This window comes from Bactrocera tryoni, chromosome 1 (genome assembly GCF_016617805.1).
Source record: "Bactrocera tryoni isolate S06 chromosome 1, CSIRO_BtryS06_freeze2, whole genome shotgun sequence".
In the NCBI taxonomy this organism is placed as follows: Eukaryota; Metazoa; Arthropoda; class Insecta; order Diptera; family Tephritidae; genus Bactrocera; species Bactrocera tryoni.
The window spans coordinates 17,915,553-17,936,389 of record NC_052499.1 but is presented as its reverse complement, the minus strand read 5'-3'; the positions used below and the strand labels follow the sequence as shown (position 1 = coordinate 17,936,389).

Below are 20,837 nucleotides of genomic sequence, written 5' to 3'. Positions count from 1 at the left end.
GATGCCAAATCATTACTCGACAGACAATTGCCGCAGATCTTGAAACAATAACCGAAATTATTACAAAAATCAAGATCTGATCAAAATCAATGATCTACTCTCAAGACAGCCAAACCGTCAATGCTATAAATCCGTCTGCTCAGAAGACTGTGCAAATAGACGCTTTCTTTTCATGAATTAGAATTTACCAGGACAACGCTTTAAAATACATTTCTTTATATGCTTGGAACATGCTTTGGTGCCGCCACCATAGTCACCTACAGTCTGATAAGGTAGCAGTCTCGTTGAACTCACGAAAAACACCAAATTATTTGACATGAATGAAAACGTTTCAGCATAAATTATGCCATGAATCCCTACACACCTGCTAGATCAATACAAAACTAGCGGTAATCCTTTAATTAATCAACAGCACAGGTATATTAGTACGGCTTTACCAAACATATTTGAGCGGCATTTAGACGCCTAAGTGATATATATGGCGACTGACTGATTGAAGTTTATGGCGGCGCATTAGAACCAATTTAGGGTGGATAATGCAATTAGTTCGCCGTTGCGTGTAACTGTTTGGCGGCAGCTCAAAAAGCTGATTGATAATGTATATGTGACGCCTAATTACGACCCTCCTAATTAACATAACTTTACTCGCATAACAAATTTCATAAAGACTTGATTTATAGGGGAGGCATAAAGGCAATAAATAGCGTGCTACTGTAGTGCTATCGGCGATTTTCTAAGAGTGAAATTCTGTCGGCGAAGAACGTCGCATTAAGCCTTTTTGGTCGCCGAAGAAGGTGGATTTTCTTAAATTGTTTAAATAAAAAATGATGCATCTCAATCAATTAAATATTTATTCATCTGTAACAAAGACCTTTCTTATTTATTTTTCCCATCAATTTATCTAGCCCTTAACTATTACTTAATTAGTTATAATCTACTAAGCTTCGTTTCCCGTAATATTATAGATATTTGTATGATGAATCAAATTATACCTGTGAATACTTGGCTCTGTTCTCTTGAAAGATATATTTCGAAGAATTAAATCCACTCCAAATGACTGATGGATTTCGTGAGAACACACGAAATTTGCTATTGGCACCTGAGAAGTTGCCGGTACCAAAATACAAAATTTTTTGTAAACTTAGTAATCGCATGTTTCGTCTTTTCATTATTTTAGTCTAGACAAAACAACTCCAACAAAACTTTACTTCACTAAACCGAACACCGAGAGGAATTTTTCACAAGAACCTTCGGCTAAAGCTCACTAAACAAAAAGTTAGTGGATCAAATAGGCCACATACCTTTTTATTTGGGAGGCAAAATTTCAAGACTTAAAAACAGAGGGTGGATGACGAAGAAGCATGCGATCCGCCAGCGGGACTTCCAAACTTATACGGACCGATCAAGAATGGCTCATGAAGTGGGAGCCGGAATTTATTGCTCTTAGATGGATCTCAGGTGATCCGAATATTGCAGTATCCTCCAGGCGGAACTCACGAAAGCAGCCGAAATAGTTAATAGTGCAGAAAACAGGTGACAATTAAGGCAATAATCTCATCTCATAATCTTTTTCAATTTTACGGTATAAATTTCGTAGAAAAATATTTTCCCACAAGATTTTTTTCAATGTTTTACCCTTATAAATCAAAAACCACTTTAAACTCATTAAAGGTGAACGAACCAAAGGTTGTGTCGCAAGATTATGCGTACAAGGAACATAATTCTACAAAATAATTACACTCAAGACAATACAAAAGTGATTGCATTTCAGAAAAATATTTTTCCCACGCAAACGATTAGACGTTTTTACGAACAATCGTATAATAAATGCGTGTAATACAAAATTAACCCTTCCACAAGTGATGCACCCTCAACAAGAAATCAACCACATGCAGCGCACAAGATAACAACTGAGACAAAACTTCGAATACCATTGGTAGAGAGCTCCGAGCTCCGAGCTCCACAACCCTCATTACATACCAATTTCACTGCAATTAACCGAGTGAAACATTTCAATGTTGCTAAGAAAGTGGCACAGCAGCGGCATAAGCATCTCTACAACAACATGTGGCATGGACCCCAAGCGTACCACATTCATGATTCACTTTTAATAAATAAAAACAATACATATTTATGTATATCTACATACTAATGCACTCCTGCAAGGCTGCAGCTCCACAATAATAACGCAGTCAACATTACAAAAGTCAAGGTTTTTATTACACCAACATAGCGAGTGTTCGTTTGGTGTATGTAGGACCTATGCGCATACACATACACTCACAAATATATGCATATGTGTGGAATTGTATTACGAGCTGACCCTAATCCTTTTATTGCCACATCCCATGCACACTTCATTGCTGTGCGCGTTGTTGTTGTTATTACAACTTTTACTACTACGTCGGGCGATCCTCCACACCACTGTCTGCGTGTTGGCATGTATGTATGTGCGCACACTCGCTCGTGTGAACGACTCATTCCAAGCAGACACCCAGCAATGCCAACCAAAGCAAACGCCAACGCGACGTGGCAATTATGATCTGATACGCGCTGTCCACACTCCGCGCAGCCGCGCCGACGATCATCCGGCAATCGAATGTCTATCTGTATATACTTATGTGCATATACATATACATATGTGTGGTGTGGTGTGTCTGCGTGTGCGCACTAATTTGCAGGCACATCATGGAGCAAAGAAAACAAAACTACTTCAAATGAAAACAACAATCAGCAACAACAAATCGAATTAAAGAGTAGAACAAAAACAAAAGACAACTGAGTGAATGAAAAAACGAATCAAATATTAAACAACGACAGCTGCAAGCGAGAAAATTTTCTCACACTCGATGGTGTGTTGACGCAGCAACAAATCAGCCGCAGCCGCAGACGGAGTCACAGCCGCAACCAGAGTCGCATCCACGCACAGCAGAAGCGTGTCAGTTGCGACAGTCAGTGAGTCGAAACGGCATTCGTCCTATAAAAGCATAAGCAACAACACTGGGTGTTTGTGTGATTACAACAACAGCCACGTTGGCAGTTAGTGTATCAAAGCAGTCAATAAGTCGCTCTAGTGGCCACATCCGTAAACCAGCCAGCTCGGTCTGTTCACACATTTATACACACACACGCACGTCCATCCATCCGCTGTATGTCCCCGTCCGTCCAAGCGTACGTTGGTCTGCCTTTCGTCCGTCCGTCCATCCGTCTGTCCATTGGCGTGCTGAAGAGTGGTAGCAGCCACAATTGCAAAAGCAAGCGTAGCAGCAGCCAACGCTTAGCCAGCAGTCATTTCAAGTGTGCTCGTGTGTGCGTGTGTGTTTACGGTGCTCGTCAGTCGTCGAAATTTGACGAAAGGCAGGTGGTAGTTTTTCGGGAATTTAGCTCACTGGCACATAACAGCTACTGAGTATCATCGTTGAACGAGTCAGCCGCGCAATGGATAAATAATATCCTAGATTGGCAAACAACACATTAACGTGTACAGTGGGATAAAATGGACACACAACTAATTAAATATACCATGTACATATATAAATAATATATTTAAATGAAGGCTATTCAAGGTAGACGCCAGACTTGAATGGGCTGCGTATGTGACTATCAAGTAGAGAAATCAAAATTTTGCTAACTGCACTTTTCGTTCGAAACTACAGAGCATATTTCTGATGACCTGAAAGCAGCCTCTCCTAAAATGCATCTGTCATACGGAGCGACAGTCGAAACTTTCCGTGCTGAATTATTTAAAATGTATCCGTACTGCTCATGGAAATCCACAAACTGAGCATAGTCTCTCCGAGAAGCGGAGCGTCCTTGATTTACACGCGGATCCGCGGGAAATCCGAATTATGCTAACGGCAGTTGTCGTTCGGAGCTCCACAGCTTATTTCTGATGACCTGAAAGGAGCTTGTCCCCCAAAGTGGATCTGATAGATATCTAGAACTATAACTGTACCTGTCATGTAATTTTCTTTATTCTGCCAAAATATTTTATTCACACTGTCCATCCAGCGATCTTCCTCAGCCGGGATCTTCTGCTTGCCTGTGTATCTGTCAAACCGAAGATAGAAAGTTAAAGAAATCAATAAAAGATGTCTATCCATTTTTCATTGGTTAGACCTCGATAATTTTGCCACGGACGAGTTGAAAAACTACCAGGATAGTCGTCAGTCGTCTCCAGAAATACCTCCTCTAAATTGCAAAGTGCTCGAGAAATCAACAACGTCATACTACATTGTCAGCGATCTCAGAACGTAGCTAAAATCCGAAATCTATCCTAATATGTCTGAGACATTGAATTTGACCATAATATGTTATATTTAGGCTCACAAAATTATCAAAGAGCCTTAGTCCATTGTAGTTTGATGGGTATGGAAATATTTTAAACCCATAAGACATGTAGAAATCTGAGGGAAAGAACAAACATATTTTTGTTGAATGTTGACTGATCACGGATTGGAATTTAAATATGCTCTGCCCAATCCAGGGAGGGAGACCACACAATCTGTTGAAGAGGCAGTTATCGCCCAGCTTGGTCCTGCGAAGTAGTGCTTAACGGCGGTCCCGCAGGTCCGAATACAAGCTACAGCAGCCGGAGTTAAGGGTTTAGTACGTAAGCATACTGTTTCGCAAGTCCAGCATAGAGATTTAACACTGCCTGGGCGTGGTCCCGAAAGAAGTGTACTCTAGCGAACAATATGAATCGTGCATGCTACCAGCCTCACCTTGGCAGTATCTTTAGAAGATTCCCCCTCCGACAACAAAAAAACAAAAAAAACCACAATCTGTGAAGCAAATGGGTCACTGTTTACAGATTAGAAGTCGTAGATAATTTCGTTTATCTTGGAACCAACATTAACACAACAATAATGTCAGCCTCGAAATCCAACGCAGAATATTTCTTGCCAACAGAGGCTACTTCGGACTGAGTAGAAAATTGGGAAATAAAGTCCTCTCCCGACGTACAAAGACCAAATTCTACAAACCGCTCATCATCTCCGTCCTACTATTTGGTGCAGAGGCATGGACGTCGACATTGACACAGTTCAGTGAATAAAGAGACAGCGGCTAGGTCATATCGTCCGAATGGATGAAAACACTACAGCTCTGAGAGTATGCGAAGCAGTATCCGCCGAGGAAGCAGAGGAAGAGGAAGACCTCCACTCCGTTGGAAAGACTAATCGGAAGATTACGTGGCCACACCTGGAAGCTCCAATTGGCGCAAACCGCGAAAACGAAGAACGACTCGCGCGCTGTTGTAAACAGAGACAGATCAAAATCAAAAATTCAGGCGTTACCAGCAAACCCTTTTACACACGCACACTTGCTCGCCCACAATTTGAAACTACTGAAAGTCAAACCTGAACCACTGTACCCAATCGTTATCACCAAACATACAGTCACCCCAAGCAAAGGGGATGAGTACTGTTCACAGCGCGGTGATAATAACACCAACGACAATAACGAGCCGTTGCGTCGAGCACAACAACAAAATTACGGGGTGTAAATAAAGAAGGAAAGAAAAAAAATCGTGTGGGAAACTGAGTGGTAAAGTGTTTCCCACGGTTTCGAAAAAGGACTACAACAACAGCCGCCGCAGCAGCAGCTTTCGTTGAGCAGGAGGTTAATTTATTTTACCTTGCATACAAAAACAACCACCAGCAGCAAGCAACAACAACCAACAGATATGCGTATAATGATCACGTAGCTTATAAGAAATCAGCTGCACCCTCACAGCAAAATGAGCAAGTTCATAAATGCGAACAGCCCTTAAGAGTAGAGTGCAGAGAGCTGGAACAGGATCGGCGCAGCGTGCGACGATTACAACAGAGCGCGCAACGAGCCTATAACACGAGCAGTGAAAGCAACAATTAAGCCAAGAACAACCACTAGCAACGCAGCGGTGTCGCCTTTCACCGAGACAACTCGGTTCGAATCGGCTGTGCGCTCAATTCAACCACCAGTCAACCTCCACTCAAGTCAGTCGGTGAGTGAGTGGGCAATCCTGTTTGCCAGGCACACGCAGGTGTTCGCCTTCACCAAACGCTGTTGGTGTGATACTCTCACTCCCGTTTTACGCACTACACTCTCTCAACGGTCGCTTGGCAGGCTTTGCAATGAGCGCGCGTTGAGCACGAGCACTACAAGCGCTGTGCGCAGGGAGCGGTGGTTAACATGTTTAGCCACGTGCAGCTATAAAAGCACGGCACATTCCTGGCGTACTCAGCATTCTCGTTGCAGAACTTGTAGTGAAAACAACATCGGAAGAAGAGAAAAGTAAAAATTATTTTCGAGTTTTACGAGTAAAAGTACAACCTATTAATAAAAATAAACAACAACAAGATGGCAACCAGCGCATATGAATTATCAAAGACTTATCGTTATCGCAAAGTGATGAAGCCGCTATTGGAGCGTAAACGTCGTGCGCGCATCAATCAATGCCTTGACGAGCTCAAAGATCTGATGGCCGAATGTGTGCAACAACAAAGTGGTGATCCGGAGGTGAAATTGGAGAAGGCCGACATTCTCGAATTGACTGTTGAACATTTGCGCAAAATGCGTCAGCAACAAACCACAGCCAAGCGCAGCGATGAAGGCGCACGTCAGAGTTTCCGTTCCGGCTACATTAAGGCGGCACATGAAATCTCGCGTTGTCTCGCCACACTGCCGAATGTGGATGTCCAGTTGGGCACACAGCTGATGACACAACTCGGTTTACGTTTGAATCAATTGGAGTCACAGCATCAGGAGGTGCGCACCGCTGTCAATCAGCCGTTGAGCGTCAATTGCGGTCCAGCTACACCCACTTCCAGCGCCGCCTCCAGCATGTACAGTCCGGTTTCCAGCGGTTATGCTAGTGACAATGAGTCGACTGCCTCCAGCCAAACGGCAGCCAGCAGCAGCGGTCTGTTGCAAGTCTCCGCAACAAGTGTCTGGCGTCCTTGGTAGTCAGGCAGTGGCGGCCAGCAGACGTATAGCCAGTGACTGAGCTCGAGCATGGACTTAATTAAGCAAACGACGGTCTCATTTAGTTTAAGTGCAAATTGTTTTTTAATTTTAATGACATAATTTTTTAATGTAAACTGTTATTAGCGAATTAACTTTGTAAGAAACTTGTGTAGTTTTGTGAACTGTGATAGGAAAAGCTTTAGTTACATACATACAAACAATTGTACTGTAGTAATAGTATTAGTATTTAGGCGGAAAAGATTACATAGACATCAATATATGACTCTAAAATGTAAACAAAAAACAACTTTTACTTTTTCGTCACAAATGGAAGGGCTGTAATTCGGGCTGAATGCATATGCTAAAAGGCAAGATTAGTTCTATACGGTCTTCAATAGTTGATAACAACATTCCATGATTTTCCAAATTTATGCGTCCTTTTTTGAAAGCAAGACCGGTGAGACTTTCATCATTTACCATGCTAACATCCGGTGTATTTTATGTAAGTACCCGCTGACGACTGCCTTATCCTACGGTACTCAAAGACACAACCGATTAAATCAATGCCTGGCATTATTAGTACCAATTGGTAGTGTCAGTTCTTCCCGCACTCGGGTTTTAATCACAACCACCACGATACTTCCCTAGCGAACCCAAGGGCTCCTGTTTCCCGTGGTACTAGAATTAAGTATCCGGTCAGACCTAGTAGCCGAAACTACTAGGCTCAACTTCCATACTGCCGTGGACTTGGGACCAGGTCCCCATACCCACATTATACGCACCCACCATTCACACAAGAAGCTAAACCTAATTCTCAGTTAAACGCAACCGCCGCCCAAACAACTCACGCGCTCGGCCTTGACTCCTGCTCCGTAGATATCCCTCCCTCTCCACATCATCGGAAATCCAATGATTCAGCAGTAAGTCCCTTCTTAACCTGAATGCAACAGCACGCTGTATGGCAATCAGGTCAAGAGGGGGTGCACCTAACACAATTTCATAGCATATGTACGTCGAAACAGTGCGACGTATAGGCAGTCATGCAAGGATAAGACAACATTGCATTGAGAGGAGGTTTTTTTAACCATGACAGTCGGGTCTAAGTAACCCGAATAAACTCGCACTTTTATCCGGCCAACGAATGACAACTCGACTGAATGCTTTAAAGTTATTTGAAGAATATTTTCCGCCGGTACAACAACAACAAAAACCACTAAGCCGAAAGGGATATGCGTTTAACATTTTGCGTGGACGCTTTAGATGAAACACCAAAGTGATGCTATGAACTGGTCACCAAAGTAGAGGGTTTCAAAAAACAAAATGTATTCAAAAAGTTGCACACAAAGCACACATAATCTCAAAGAAAACCCAGCGGTAAGGTCGCTGATGTAAAACTACGGAAATCTTTCAGAGAGAGCTTTCATTTACTGACCTCGGAAGTCTATAGCCGCTTTCAGCTAATGATCCTAAAGGGAGAATCACTAGCAATAAGGCGGTATCCTCTGCTGAGGGTGATCAACCTTCAAACTGGTAAATGGAGGATTTCTTTTCCTGACCACAGAGGTTTAAAGCTGCCTTAATATAATTTTTGTGAGGTGAACGTAATCAACGATCATCTAAAAAAATAATGTTTTTGAGAGCATAAATCTCTTTTTTCACACTACCGAGACCGATCTTTGTGTTTGGCAGCAGTTAATATATACCAGGTTCAAATATTAAATGTGAAGAAGGTTAGGTTAGGTTAGGTTAGTCTGGTAGGCTAATGAGCCACGCATAGAACAGTTTTGGTTTTTTCCGATGCCAGATGCAGTTCTGTTGCAAAGTGACCTCACTATCGATACCTCTTTCAGTGTCTCATACCGTGAGGAGCCCAAATGCTTAAAGCGCAGCCTTGCCTATGCGGTACAAGTGCACAAGGTATGCTCTATTGTTTCCTTGGTGCCTTGATCTTAACATTTTGTGCAGTTTTCTCGATCTGTTAGTCCCATTCTGGAAGCGTGGGTTACAATCAGACTATGACCATTGAGTATTCCATTCATGTTCCAGTAGGAACTTCGTATATTTCCGATCTACCATTTTACACAAGACTTTTGCAGTTTTTCATATGTAAAGAAGAGAAAGAATGCCTTCTGATAAGTCTATTACTTTACTCTTTCATATTCGGAAAGCAAGTCCTTATTCCGATATACCAACTTCAAGTGGTAGATAATTTCGTCTATCTTGGAACCAATATTAACACCGCCAACAATATCAGTCCCGAAATCCAACGCAGAATAAATCTTGCCAACGGATGCTACTTCGAACGGAGTAGGCAATTGAGAAGTAAAGTCCAGCAACAACAACAACATAAAGTCCTCCTTCGACGAACAATGCCAAACTCTATAAGTCACTCATTATTCCCTTCCTGCTATATGGTGCAGAGCCATGGACGATGACAACATATGATCTTACGAGTTTTCGAAAGAAAGATTCTGCGGAAGATTTATGGTCCTTTGCGCATAGGCAACGGCGCATATCGCATTTGATGGAACGGCGAGCTATACGACATACATATACTACGTCATTGACATAATTCAGCGAATTAAGAGACAGCGGCTACGCTGGTTAGGCCATGTCGTCTGAACGGACGAAAACACTTCAGCTCTTAAAATATTCAGCGCAGTACCCGCCGGGGGAAGCAGAGGAAGAGGAAGACATCTACTACGTTAGAGAGATCAGGTGGAGAAGAACCTGGCTGCACTTGGATCTCGAATTGGCGCCAAATTGTTAAAAGAAAAAATTATTGGTACGCTGCTGTTAACTCGGCTTTAACCTCGTAAGCATGGTGAGCTGAGTCGAATTAGTCCCTCAGTTTCTAAGATATTAATCTCAAATTTTACACACGTCCCTCCCTCCTCAAGAACCTGCTAATTTCTTGGAACCTCCGATATCCGATAACTATGGCCTATAGTTACCGTACAAACTAGAATTATAGTTGCGAAATTTTACTCGCTTAAGATTGCCAGAGACAAAATTATTATTTTTGCCGGTTATTTCGCAAATTCCAGTTGATAGAAGCTGGCCCAGCGAGAAACCAGAGAGCTGAAGTAGACACGAATTAACCTAGGTGTCTCCAAACAAGTTCAATGCGATGGCAGCAAGCCCCAGCAGCATGAGACAAATTACCCAGTAATCTCATTGGAAATCGAAACGATTAAAAGGTACCTCCGTAAATAGTACAACTGTAATGACTAATTTTTTGACTCATTAATTTCAACATAACATAATCCTCATATTGTCTTACTCCATACTTTCGCACACGAAACTTCAGTACAATCTGCATATTAATTGATTACTGAAAAGTGTCCGCTGCGACATAAGTACATACATTCATACACACCGCAAGCGAAACAAGCGACAGTCGGTAAAGACTCGTGTATTGCACGCATTGGCGCGCGCCACTTTGGCCAGCAACCGGGCAAACGGCAACATAAGCCAACAACAAAAACAATATAAAACAATTAATTTTCGTATGAATGCACCATTCAAGGATTTGTACAAAAATTTCTCAAACTTTCCCACACTCAAATTCAGCTGTCGAAGTGCTTAACAAACAACAACAGCAGCAGTAAACAATTATGCCATTATCCTGAAGCAACACACATTGAAAGTCAGCAACAAAAAAAAATGCTGTGAATGCATTAAAATTCTTTACTCGCGCACATTGCGTAGGAGTTGTGCATACAAACATACATATACATATACAACTGCAAAAAATGCAACATCACCTATTTGTGTGTGTGTGAGTGTATGGCAATCCAATAAATCGAAAAGCAAACATAACGCACGAAAGCCTGCAGAACTTGCATACATATGCGTGTGTTTGTTTGTATGCACAACGCGTGTGCATTGCCGGCGAAGCAACGGATCAAAATACCGAAACGAAAAATAGCAGCAGCTGCAAAATTTCAGATCCTTAAAAAGGAGCATGTGGCTAGCATGCATAATAACAGCAACAACGAACACATGCCGAACGGAAAGTGCTGTGTGAGAAACTCACTTTCGTGTTGGTTCCCACGCCACGAGCCATAAGGCAGGTTTTTTTTTTGTTGAACAACGGATTTTTTGTACGTCCCTTTGCAGCCAAGTGTCCTCGTCGTCGTCATTCAGTTTGGCTGGGCAAGTTGAGCACACCTAAATACTTGCTTATTAATATGTGCGCACACAAACAAATATACACATATTCATATGCATTTGTAGGTTGTTAATTCACTTTACACTACATTATGAGGGTTGTTCCCAATTTAGCTGTGCCGCAGTGCTAAGCAAATAAGACAAGGAGACTCTCACATAAGAGAGCGAGAATCCAGACGAGTCCTTGCTGTTAATAGGGGATGCTCGAGCAGAGTATAAAAGCGCGCAGCCCTGCAGGATCTGACAACACATTCGTATCAACCGGCGAAACGTGAACAACGAGCAAGACACGCAAAACACACAAAATGGCACAACAAAGCAAAACACAAATTTACTTAAAAGTCAAGAAACCGCTATTGGAACGTCAAAGACGTGCACGTATTAATAACTGTTTGGAGGCATTAAAGAAACTCGTCGCTGAGTTGCAAGCCGACGAAGCCGTACTACGCATGGATAAAGCTGAGTTACTCGAGCAAACACTTGTTTTCGTACGTCAACAGTGCCGCAGTAAAGCACAACAACAAAACGCACAAGGGCACACCGATTCATTTCGTAATGGCTATATGAATGCCGTTAATGAGGTGTCACGTGTGATGGCCTCAACACCCGGCATGAGCGTGCAAGTGGGCAAATCTGTAATGACACATTTGGGTCGCAGTTTTAATCGCCTGCAACAGGAGCAGCAGCACCAACAACAACAGCCACAAAATTACACAGTTCAACAGCAGCAACAAGTTTCACATCAGCAAACAAGCACAGTTACAAATATGCAACCACTACGCATTGAATGCGCACCACTGAGTCCTGCTTCTTCCGGCTATCATAGTGACTGTGAAAGTCCCATCGCGTCACCTGTTGCACAGCAGCAGCACACAGCGGCAGAGAGTTTGTGGCGACCTTGGTAATGCAATAGCATTGCAAAGCAAAAGAAAGCAAGGAAGGAGAGCGTGAGAGACTAGTGGGCACATACTGATATGTCCACCACCAACTGTGATACTACAATGTGATGTTTCTATTGAACAACAATGTTATTATAACGACATTGAGAAAAACCAATTAAGAATTAGACTATATACAAATAAATATAAGATATACACTTACACCAACAAATGCATACGTTCTTTTCATTCTGTTATATTGGGGTTCTCTCAGGCGCTTCATCAGTGCATGCAATTTCATTGTTGTTGACTTTTTTAGGTACAATTTAATTTTTACACTTTACACACATATTTGCACAGCACAACACTTGATAACTCTTAATTAAATCAAAAACTATTAAACTTTATTAATTACTTCTAAATTCGTGCAATTGCTTCCGTTTAAGCAAGGAAATTGGCATATCTTTCCGTTATTTCTATAAAGTGTCATTAATGTATAAGTGCTGCCAAATCTAAGAACTTGGCGGCACTATTTTTTAGAACTATAAAAATATCTGGTAAATTAAAAAAACAATCAGTTTTTTAGTTATTAATGAATTCTCACAATTTTAATACAAATCTGTAAATTTAATAACTAAATACATCAACTTGTACTTCATTCTTTCATATGTAATAATTACTTCTAAACAATTTTAAAAACAATAAACACATCTTAGATGCAGCCCTGTGCTCGCCATAGGCATAGGCAGCACTATTCATGCGTTGAGTGACCAACTTGACACATCGCATAAGATTACAACAAAAATGTCTGAAATTACAATAAAATACTTACAAAATAGGCTGCTGGTCACTCCACAACTTAATTAGTTTTTTCGCGTCTGCGCATTTGGTTTGTTGTCGTTATTAATTTTATTTGATTTGAATATAGCGAAAAACTGGCTATTACAATTGTGCTGGGGCAAATGTAATTGAAAATTGTGTCATATTGGGAGAGCACGTGAAAATGTCCGTAAATATTACTGTGAATGGAAAATTTCGAGCATGTAATAAACCAAGCATTTTGGACGATCCTGTGCGTGTAAAAAAGCAACTGGAAGGTGAGCTTCGAAAACAACGTTTACTTGAGGTAAGTTACCTGAGTGAATTTGATATAAATTTATAAGGATATGAATAATTTCCGCAATTCCGCAGGTACGTGAAGAGTCAAAAAAGTTGGCGCGAAAAATACGCAATGATGTCGCAGCGGAAAAGGATAGACAGCTTGGAAATCTTGAGGCTATTAAAGCGCAGGAACTTGAATGTTGGCGGCAACATGTATTGGATCAGAAGAATAATGAATATCGGCAAGCTATATTTCAAATCGGCACAGCACATAATGCCGCAAAAATTGAGAATGAAGCAATGGCAGAACGTCAAGCTGCAAAGGAGCAAGAGCGCATACAATTCAAAAAGAAAACCAATGAACGGATAGGTGTCAAACCCAAGCAGAATGTAAAGAAGGTGCTACAAACTGCCGGCACTCAAACACCAAATGTGCTAATGAAAGACAAAAAGAAAAAGACACCGAAAAAACGAAGACGAAAAATTTGCCCAAAAGATCACACATCAACTTGCCAATGCACAAGTGCTGAAAGCGAATCAGATGATGATGACAGTCAGCATAGTGATGAAGATGACGCAGAAATACTAAGTGATTCTAATAAAAGTGAAACGACAAAATCTGTAACAATTTGCCCATGTCCGAAAGTAATCAAATGCCCATGCACAAGCTCCTCATCTTCTTCGCTACTTTCGTCAACGTGTACCGACGAAGAAGAACCGGAAAATAGTTCTAATGTAAAAAATAAAAATACTGCCCTCAGCAAAAATCCGGCTGTTATTGTGGATATCGATGTGGATAGCAACGATTCAATAAGCATAACAGCTGGTGAAATTAAAGATAAATACGCACAGAGCAACCGGCAATTTCACCATATTGTGCGAAATAGTAGTCCAGAAAAGCCAATACGTGCCCAACCAAAAGGTAGAACAACTACTAACACAGCAAAACCACGTTTCACACAAGTTTCGCAAATTTTAAATGCAAAAAGTGCCACCAGCGTTTCACCTACACGTTCACGTTCACCACCCAAACCACCACCGCCATCGCTAGCAGCCACAACGGCCAGTACGACAGTTAAATCGCCACATAAAAGCAGTACATCGGGTCGCATACAAATTACACTTTCAGGCAACACAGTTACAATGAATAGCTGTAAAAGTGATAAGGAAAAAGATGCGCGCGAAAGTAGCAGCAATCGTGTCCAGTCCTATGATTACAACAACAAATATACGCGGGATTATGCACAACCCACCGAGGATCTGGTGCATGAACCTACTTTTCGCGAACGTAATGGTCCGTGTGCAGTAGCACAAGCGGAAATGGAAAGAGAATTAGCATTACAAAGAGATGAGGAGCGCAAAAGAATGAGGTTGGTAAACTTTAAAAATATGCTCAAAAAATTCTAAAAAAAAAAAATTAAATAAATAAATAAAATTGGTAATTAAACAATTTTTTGTTTACAGTGCGCGCTCGGTTGAACGTGGTCGTAAAGCGCTTGAACGTGAACAAGCACGTCGTGATTGTGCTGAGCTTACAGAAAGGCTTGATGCGCTAACGCAGGAATATCCGCAACTGCTGAATCCGACTGATGTGAGTTTTTTTTACCCTAAAGAGCGTGTATTCAGTTTGCTACGTAGTTTGTAACACTCAGAACAATCATAATTAAATGATATCTTCACATATATTTTCAGGTTAGAATTCAAAATCATCAATTATATATAAGTCGTGAAGCACGCTTAGAACAGAAACGTAATGCAGCCGTAGAAGACCTATTTTTGCATCCTGCAATCATCACCTGTCCGGAAATTAATAAGCAGCACATTCGCATTGGAAGTGCACAAGAAGGCGTCACCAGCACTAAAACCGTTGGTGATAATTTGAATTTAGCTTCACCACATGATCAAATCAATAGTTCCTCTGACAGCCGTTGCTCTATACTGCTCGGTTATGTTGATGATCAGAAGAAGAAAATACGTAATGATTTGCTGAAATGCGCTGATGGTCAGCCAAATCAGAATAAACAAAAAGCTGAACGCTTAAAAAAATTGTTGCTGCGTATAGATGAGTTGCGCAAAGCCTTGTGTGAAGAGCTGGAAAAAAATGGCAGTGGTGATAGCATGCAGCAGGTGATAAACGATGTAAGTGATGTGCGTCGCGAGCGTGAACGTATGCTGAATAAGGATGTGCCGCCGGAAAATGGCAGACAATCGCCGTTGGCCAAGCATTTAAATGATGTCGAACAAAAAGAAGCTGTTTTGGAACAAAAGCTGCGTGAATTATGTAAAATGCAGAAACCACAAGGTGGCCAAGTTACCACAGATAAAGTTCTTGGTAAACCCACGGAAAATATAGTGAAAAGTATTTGTGATTTATTTCGTTTGTAATCAATCTATAATTTACACTTAATTTATTACAGAATCAGACGGCAAGGAGTGCAGAGTGCAGACCACAGACAATAAACCGTTAGAAATCATAATAAAGTTGAAGAAAGAAGGCAGCCGACATAGCAAACAGAAAGTGAAAAAGCCCACAAAGAGTCCACGAAAAGTCTCCACTTTAATTGATACACCGACACGACGTTTGGGCGTTAAACGTTCCGCTAGCAATGTGCGTGAGAAACCACAACAACAACAAAAAGTTTCTACTAATGACAAGCAAGGTGCTATAAATCGACAAAATTCTTATGACTCCAATTCGACATCATATCGCAGTCTACCATCTCGCATTGCCAACGACGTGGATGCACTGGTCGATCAATTAGAATTGAGTGAGGAGGCAGACATTCACGGCGCTACTAATATACCATTAACGGCTGTTGCCGCTGAAGCCCAGACGGCGCCACAACCAGCAAAATCAACTCAACGTCCAGCGCGTTTGAATCCGCTCATAGCACACTATGTGCAACGTCTGTTGGGTATGTCACGTAATTCCGTACTCGGTTTGGGCGTGAGCTCTTCGGACATCGAAACACCCTCATCTTCCATTATGAATGTCAGTTCGAATCGTGTAAGCGCCACTGTTAACTTGGCCGATTCGCAAGAACGTATACAACGTGTACAGCGGTTTATCGAGGAAAATCGTACTTTTATCAGTGAGTTGGAAGACACATTGCGCACCCAAAGCGATGTTACGCTTGAGACTAGCATTCGCATGTTTGAGGAGATTTGGCAGCAACGACTGCGCAAGGAGCAACACAGTGGCGGTGAAAAAGCGACGAAGGAACCGCAAGTAAGACAGCGTAAGGAGATAGCGCCATCAGCTGCCGATGCAAGAGCACGAGTGCCGCGCACTGAAACAGGCAAAGAGAGATACATGCGCGATAACGCTGGAGTGGTGGCTCAACAAGCTAAAGTAACGCGCAAGCCAGATAAAAGTTCAACGGATACGCATACACGTGCTGTGATGGCCGAGGCGGCACCAAGTGTAAGCCAACAGCAGCGCGCGCCCGTCCAACAAACACTCGTGCCAACGGTAGTAAGAGCTAAGCAGGCGCAGGGTAAAGATAAGCAGGTTCAGGGTCAAGCTGAGCAGCCGCAGGGTCAAGCTAAGCAAGCGCAGGGTCAGCAACCACGACAAATCGTGCAAATTGGTGAAAAAACAGCGCGTATATCAACGGAGCGCACCGCCACTACCGCCAGTGCGGATTCGCAACCGAAACGTGATATTTTAGTTGACACAGAGGAGCGTCGCGCTGAAGAGCAAATCGCACGTTATGAGCAACTCACCGAGAACTGTACACAACGCATCGCGGAGTTAACCGAGCTCATACAAAAAGTTCGCACCGAAAAGAAACGCCTCATGGAGGTCACACTCAGTTCGGTAAGTGAGGGACGCAACTCAACCGAATACATCGAATTGCCCGATGGCACGCGTCGACGCTCAAATGCATCCGTCGATAGAAATACCAGCATCAGCAGTGGCAGCAGTGGTGGCGCAAGCGTACGCCACGCTCTGACCACACAACCAACCACCTCTATAGACTACACACCGCCGGATATATTGGAGCAGCAAGCTGCCGCTACTTCGGCGGAAGGTTTATCAGCGCTCGACAGCGCGGCGCCGCTTGAAAAGCACAAACCAACAGGTATGAGTCACGATAGCGGCATTTCCATTTCACGCCCATTGACAGCACAGGATGTGGAACCACCATCGCAAGCATCGAGCACAACACACCCAAGCCATCATGGCGGTGGCGGGCGTAAGGCGCGACCCCCGCCTACTTTGCAACGTTACAGCCCTAACTTTGCCGAGGATGATGTAGTACACGAGCTATCTACCATCATCGAGGTAGACACACCGGCTACATCGCGCGTAAATGCCACCACTGTTAGTGCAGCGGCCGCAGCAGCTGAGGCTTCACGCAGCAGACCTTTGCAACCGCAACCTTTCCCCACATTCGAAGAATATGCGCGTGAAATGAATTTGGATGTCACACAGTTGGATGCGGACACGAGCCAACGCATAAATCAGGAATTTGAAACGCTAATCGCACAGCTGTGTAATGCGCAGAGTGGCGCAGTGCCCGACTATCGTGAGTTTCCGTCGCTTTCAGCCTATCTGCGCAATTTGAGTGTACCGCAAGATGGCGCTGAACAGTCACAATCGCCGGAAACTATCGACGACTTGGTCTCCTGCCTACGCATAGCAAATCTCTCCATAAAACCCTTCCCGACGCGTCAGGAATATTTACGCCAATTAGCAACAAATTCTCAGAGTGGTGAGTTTCTCGATAGCGCCAGTCTGGAAAACATCTCCGACGCACGTACGAACAGTAATACAGAAACCGAATCGGAATCGATAAACATTGAAGAGGAGCTGAGACGACGTCAACTGCTACAGCATTCATTTCGCACGGCCAAAACAAAAGAGCAAATATTCTCCTCCACCGTGAGGGATGGCGGTGAAAACGGGCGCGCCACTCATGCACGTGCCTTCGCCGCAGAAAGCGGCATTGAGAAGCTCTCCTCAACATCTGAGAATGGTTCAAGTGAATTCGAACGTCAGCTATTCAGTTTGGGCATGAAGTGGCCGGCAACAATGCGTGCGCGCACCAAAGAGGCAAAGGCGGTCGGCAATAGTAACAGCTCAAGCAGTCCGGAGCGTGTGGCACCCACAACTGACGCCACTGCGCAGCGTAATAGTCCGAAAAAAGGCGTCAATAATGCGGTACTGAAGAGTCCACAGCGCTCACCAGACTCTACATTGCGTGGTGTCAGCCCTAAACGTGTGGAAACGGTAAAAATCAGCGCTACTAAGGAAGTGCAATTTGAGCGTAGTGTCGATAAGCGCTCTCCAACCCATAGTCCAACGCGCGAGGCAGCAAAACAAAAATTAAGACACAGTCCTGAGCGTCTTGAGGTCAACACCAACAAAGATACCTCACACCAAAAACAGCGAAGCATCAATCCCACGCCTGATATGTCCACTAAGGACACAGCGGGGCATGATGCGTCACGAAAGAATAAAAGTGTAAGTTATGTTCTCACAATTTCAAGTATAGCCTCTCTCTCTAGCTAAACCATTGCCTTCCTTTCTTTTCTCTATCGCTTTATCTTTCTTCTCTCTCTCTCTTTTGTTTCTACTCTCTCTCTCTCTTTTTGTTTCTACTCTCTCTCTCTCTCTTTTTGTTTCTACTCTCTCTCTCTCTCTCTTTTTGTTTCTACTCTCTCTCTCTCTCTCTCTTTTTGTTTCTACTCTCTCTCTCTCTCTCTCTCTTTTTGTTTCTACTCTCTCTTTATTTGTTCTCTCACTCTCTAAATTTCTTTTCTCTCCCTGTATCTTCGTGTTTCTTCTCTCTCTATCTTCTATCACTCTCTATCTTTCTGATCTCCCTCTCTCACTTTTCTTCCTCTCTTCCTTTTGTTAATCTTCTTCATTATTTGCTTTCTCTCCTTCTTTCTTTTCTATATTTTTTATTTTTTCTCTAAAATTTTTTTCTTTCTCTATTTCATTTTTTTCACTCTAATTCTCTTATTTCTCTCCTTTATTCCCCTTTGTTTTCCCTATTTTTCCTCTCATTCTTTCTCTTTCTTTCTCTCTTTTTCTTACTTTTTCTATCTCTTTCTTACTCTTTATTTTTTTTCTCACTCGACAAAAATGAGCTGAATTGTGTGAAAATTATTAACAAAATTTCTTCTTTCAGTCTCAACCACGCTCTAGCGATTGCGAGTTCCTAAGCGACTTCGGACGACCGTTAAATTTACGCGACTTCCTCACCAAAGAGTTGTTGAAACATGCCAGTTCTTCCAGCACATCATCGACTCCAACAGACGAATCGTTGCGCAGTGCCTTCCTGCAATCCATCATTGAAACGATGACACCACGTACCAATAACGGCGGCAGCAATCAACTGGACAGACAGAAGACTTCCACGCCGGTTACACATTCCGCCAGCTCGAATGCGCAAAGTAGCGGGGAGCATAGTGTAAGCAGCGCAATCAATACGCAATCACAACTATTCTCCGGTGAAAGTTGCATATCTTCAGTGCGCTTCTTCGAACGCTCGATAACGCGCTCATATCCGCGAAATGCACCAACCGCTGCCGGTGATGCACAAAATAAAATGACAGAGGAGCAACCAGATGAAAATAATGCCAGCCAAAAATAACGGTTTTGTCTGTGACTTCGGTGTCCGCGCATGCGCTTACATAGCTATACATATATAATATATTTAATTTAGTTTTAACATTTTGCATCTTTGTTTTACCTACACACAAATTCATTAGTTAATTGTGCAACCCATTGCTGACATATAGCGACAAATACATACATACATACATACCAATATATATTTAAGTAGATAATAAGCCACTTTGTTATCAGTATGAATACCTATTTGTTAAAGATTTATAATGATTGCATGCATAACGATTTTACATATATCCAAGCCATTTTGGATCTTGTATTGGACGCAGACAGCCGATGTGCCAACGTCTGTAGATGATTTTTATTTGTTCGAAAGCAATATTGATAAAGACACACATTGTTTGTTAATTAATTAAGACGAGAAGCAGCGCAAGAGTATGTAAAATGCAATAAAAATAAATAGAATATATTGTGTATACATGTACATACATATGCATTTCTGATTATGTAAGGTTTTCCAGTTTTTAAAATGAAAGTTTTTCTTGTTGGCGCACAATACCCAAAACATTCCTCAAAAAATACGCCTATTACGATTTTCAACTCCGCTCCGTGAAATTGAAGTTAGAGCAATTCAACTTGAGATTTATTTTTTGGTATTACGATTAAAAACAATATTAAAGAAATATGATATTAAAAAAATATAAATATATATATAAGTAAATTAAAAATAACTAAAAAAATTAAAAAAAAAAAAAAAAATTAAAAAAAATAAAAAAATTTAAAAAAAAAAAATTTAAAAAAAAAAAAAAAATAACTAATAAATTTAAAAAAGGTATAAAAATCTAAGGGATTTAAAACCCTCGGATTTATCCTAAGAAACAGCAAAGACTTCAACAACCCCTACTCTGTAACCAGACTTTTTCAATCGCTAGTCCTACCTATCCTTGAATATGGTTCAGTCATCTGGTCTCCATATACTAATGCATCTATAGACAAAGTGGAAAAGGTTCAACGTAAACTCTGCAAGTCGTTAGCCTATAAATTATCATCGTCTACACATACTTACTCCACTGATGAAATTTACCAGAGCTTTCGTATCAATAAACTATCAGCACGTCGACAGGTTGCCGATCTTAGTTTCTATTACAAGG

The 20,837-nt window shown here is 42.0% G+C and overlaps 3 protein-coding genes across 3 annotated transcripts; all 3 read left to right on the top strand.

Moving 5' to 3' along the window:
• The first annotated feature begins 6,307 nt into the window (after window positions 1-6,307).
• Window positions 6,308-7,131, top strand: LOC120782570 (enhancer of split m7 protein). The gene has a single exon (XM_040114908.1). The coding sequence runs from the start codon at window positions 6,343-6,345 to the stop codon at window positions 6,946-6,948; it is 606 nt and encodes a 201-aa protein (XP_039970842.1). The 5' UTR covers window positions 6,308-6,342; the 3' UTR covers window positions 6,949-7,131.
• Window positions 7,132-11,391: 4,260 nt separating this feature from the next.
• LOC120782199 (enhancer of split m8 protein-like) lies at window positions 11,392-12,182 on the top strand. Its single transcript, XM_040114345.1, has one exon. The coding sequence runs from the start codon at window positions 11,427-11,429 to the stop codon at window positions 12,024-12,026; it is 600 nt and encodes a 199-aa protein (XP_039970279.1). The 5' UTR covers window positions 11,392-11,426; the 3' UTR covers window positions 12,027-12,182.
• A 667-nt stretch (window positions 12,183-12,849) lies between these two features.
• Window positions 12,850-20,170, top strand: LOC120782254. Its single transcript, XM_040114419.1, has 6 exons — window positions 12,850-13,125; window positions 13,191-14,470; window positions 14,565-14,691; window positions 14,793-15,459; window positions 15,518-18,570; window positions 19,244-20,170. Exons 1-6 carry the CDS (start codon window positions 13,003-13,005, stop codon window positions 19,706-19,708), a joined length of 5,715 nt encoding a protein of 1,904 aa, XP_039970353.1. The 5' UTR covers window positions 12,850-13,002; the 3' UTR covers window positions 19,709-20,170.
• Window positions 20,171-20,837: the final 667 nt, after the last annotated feature.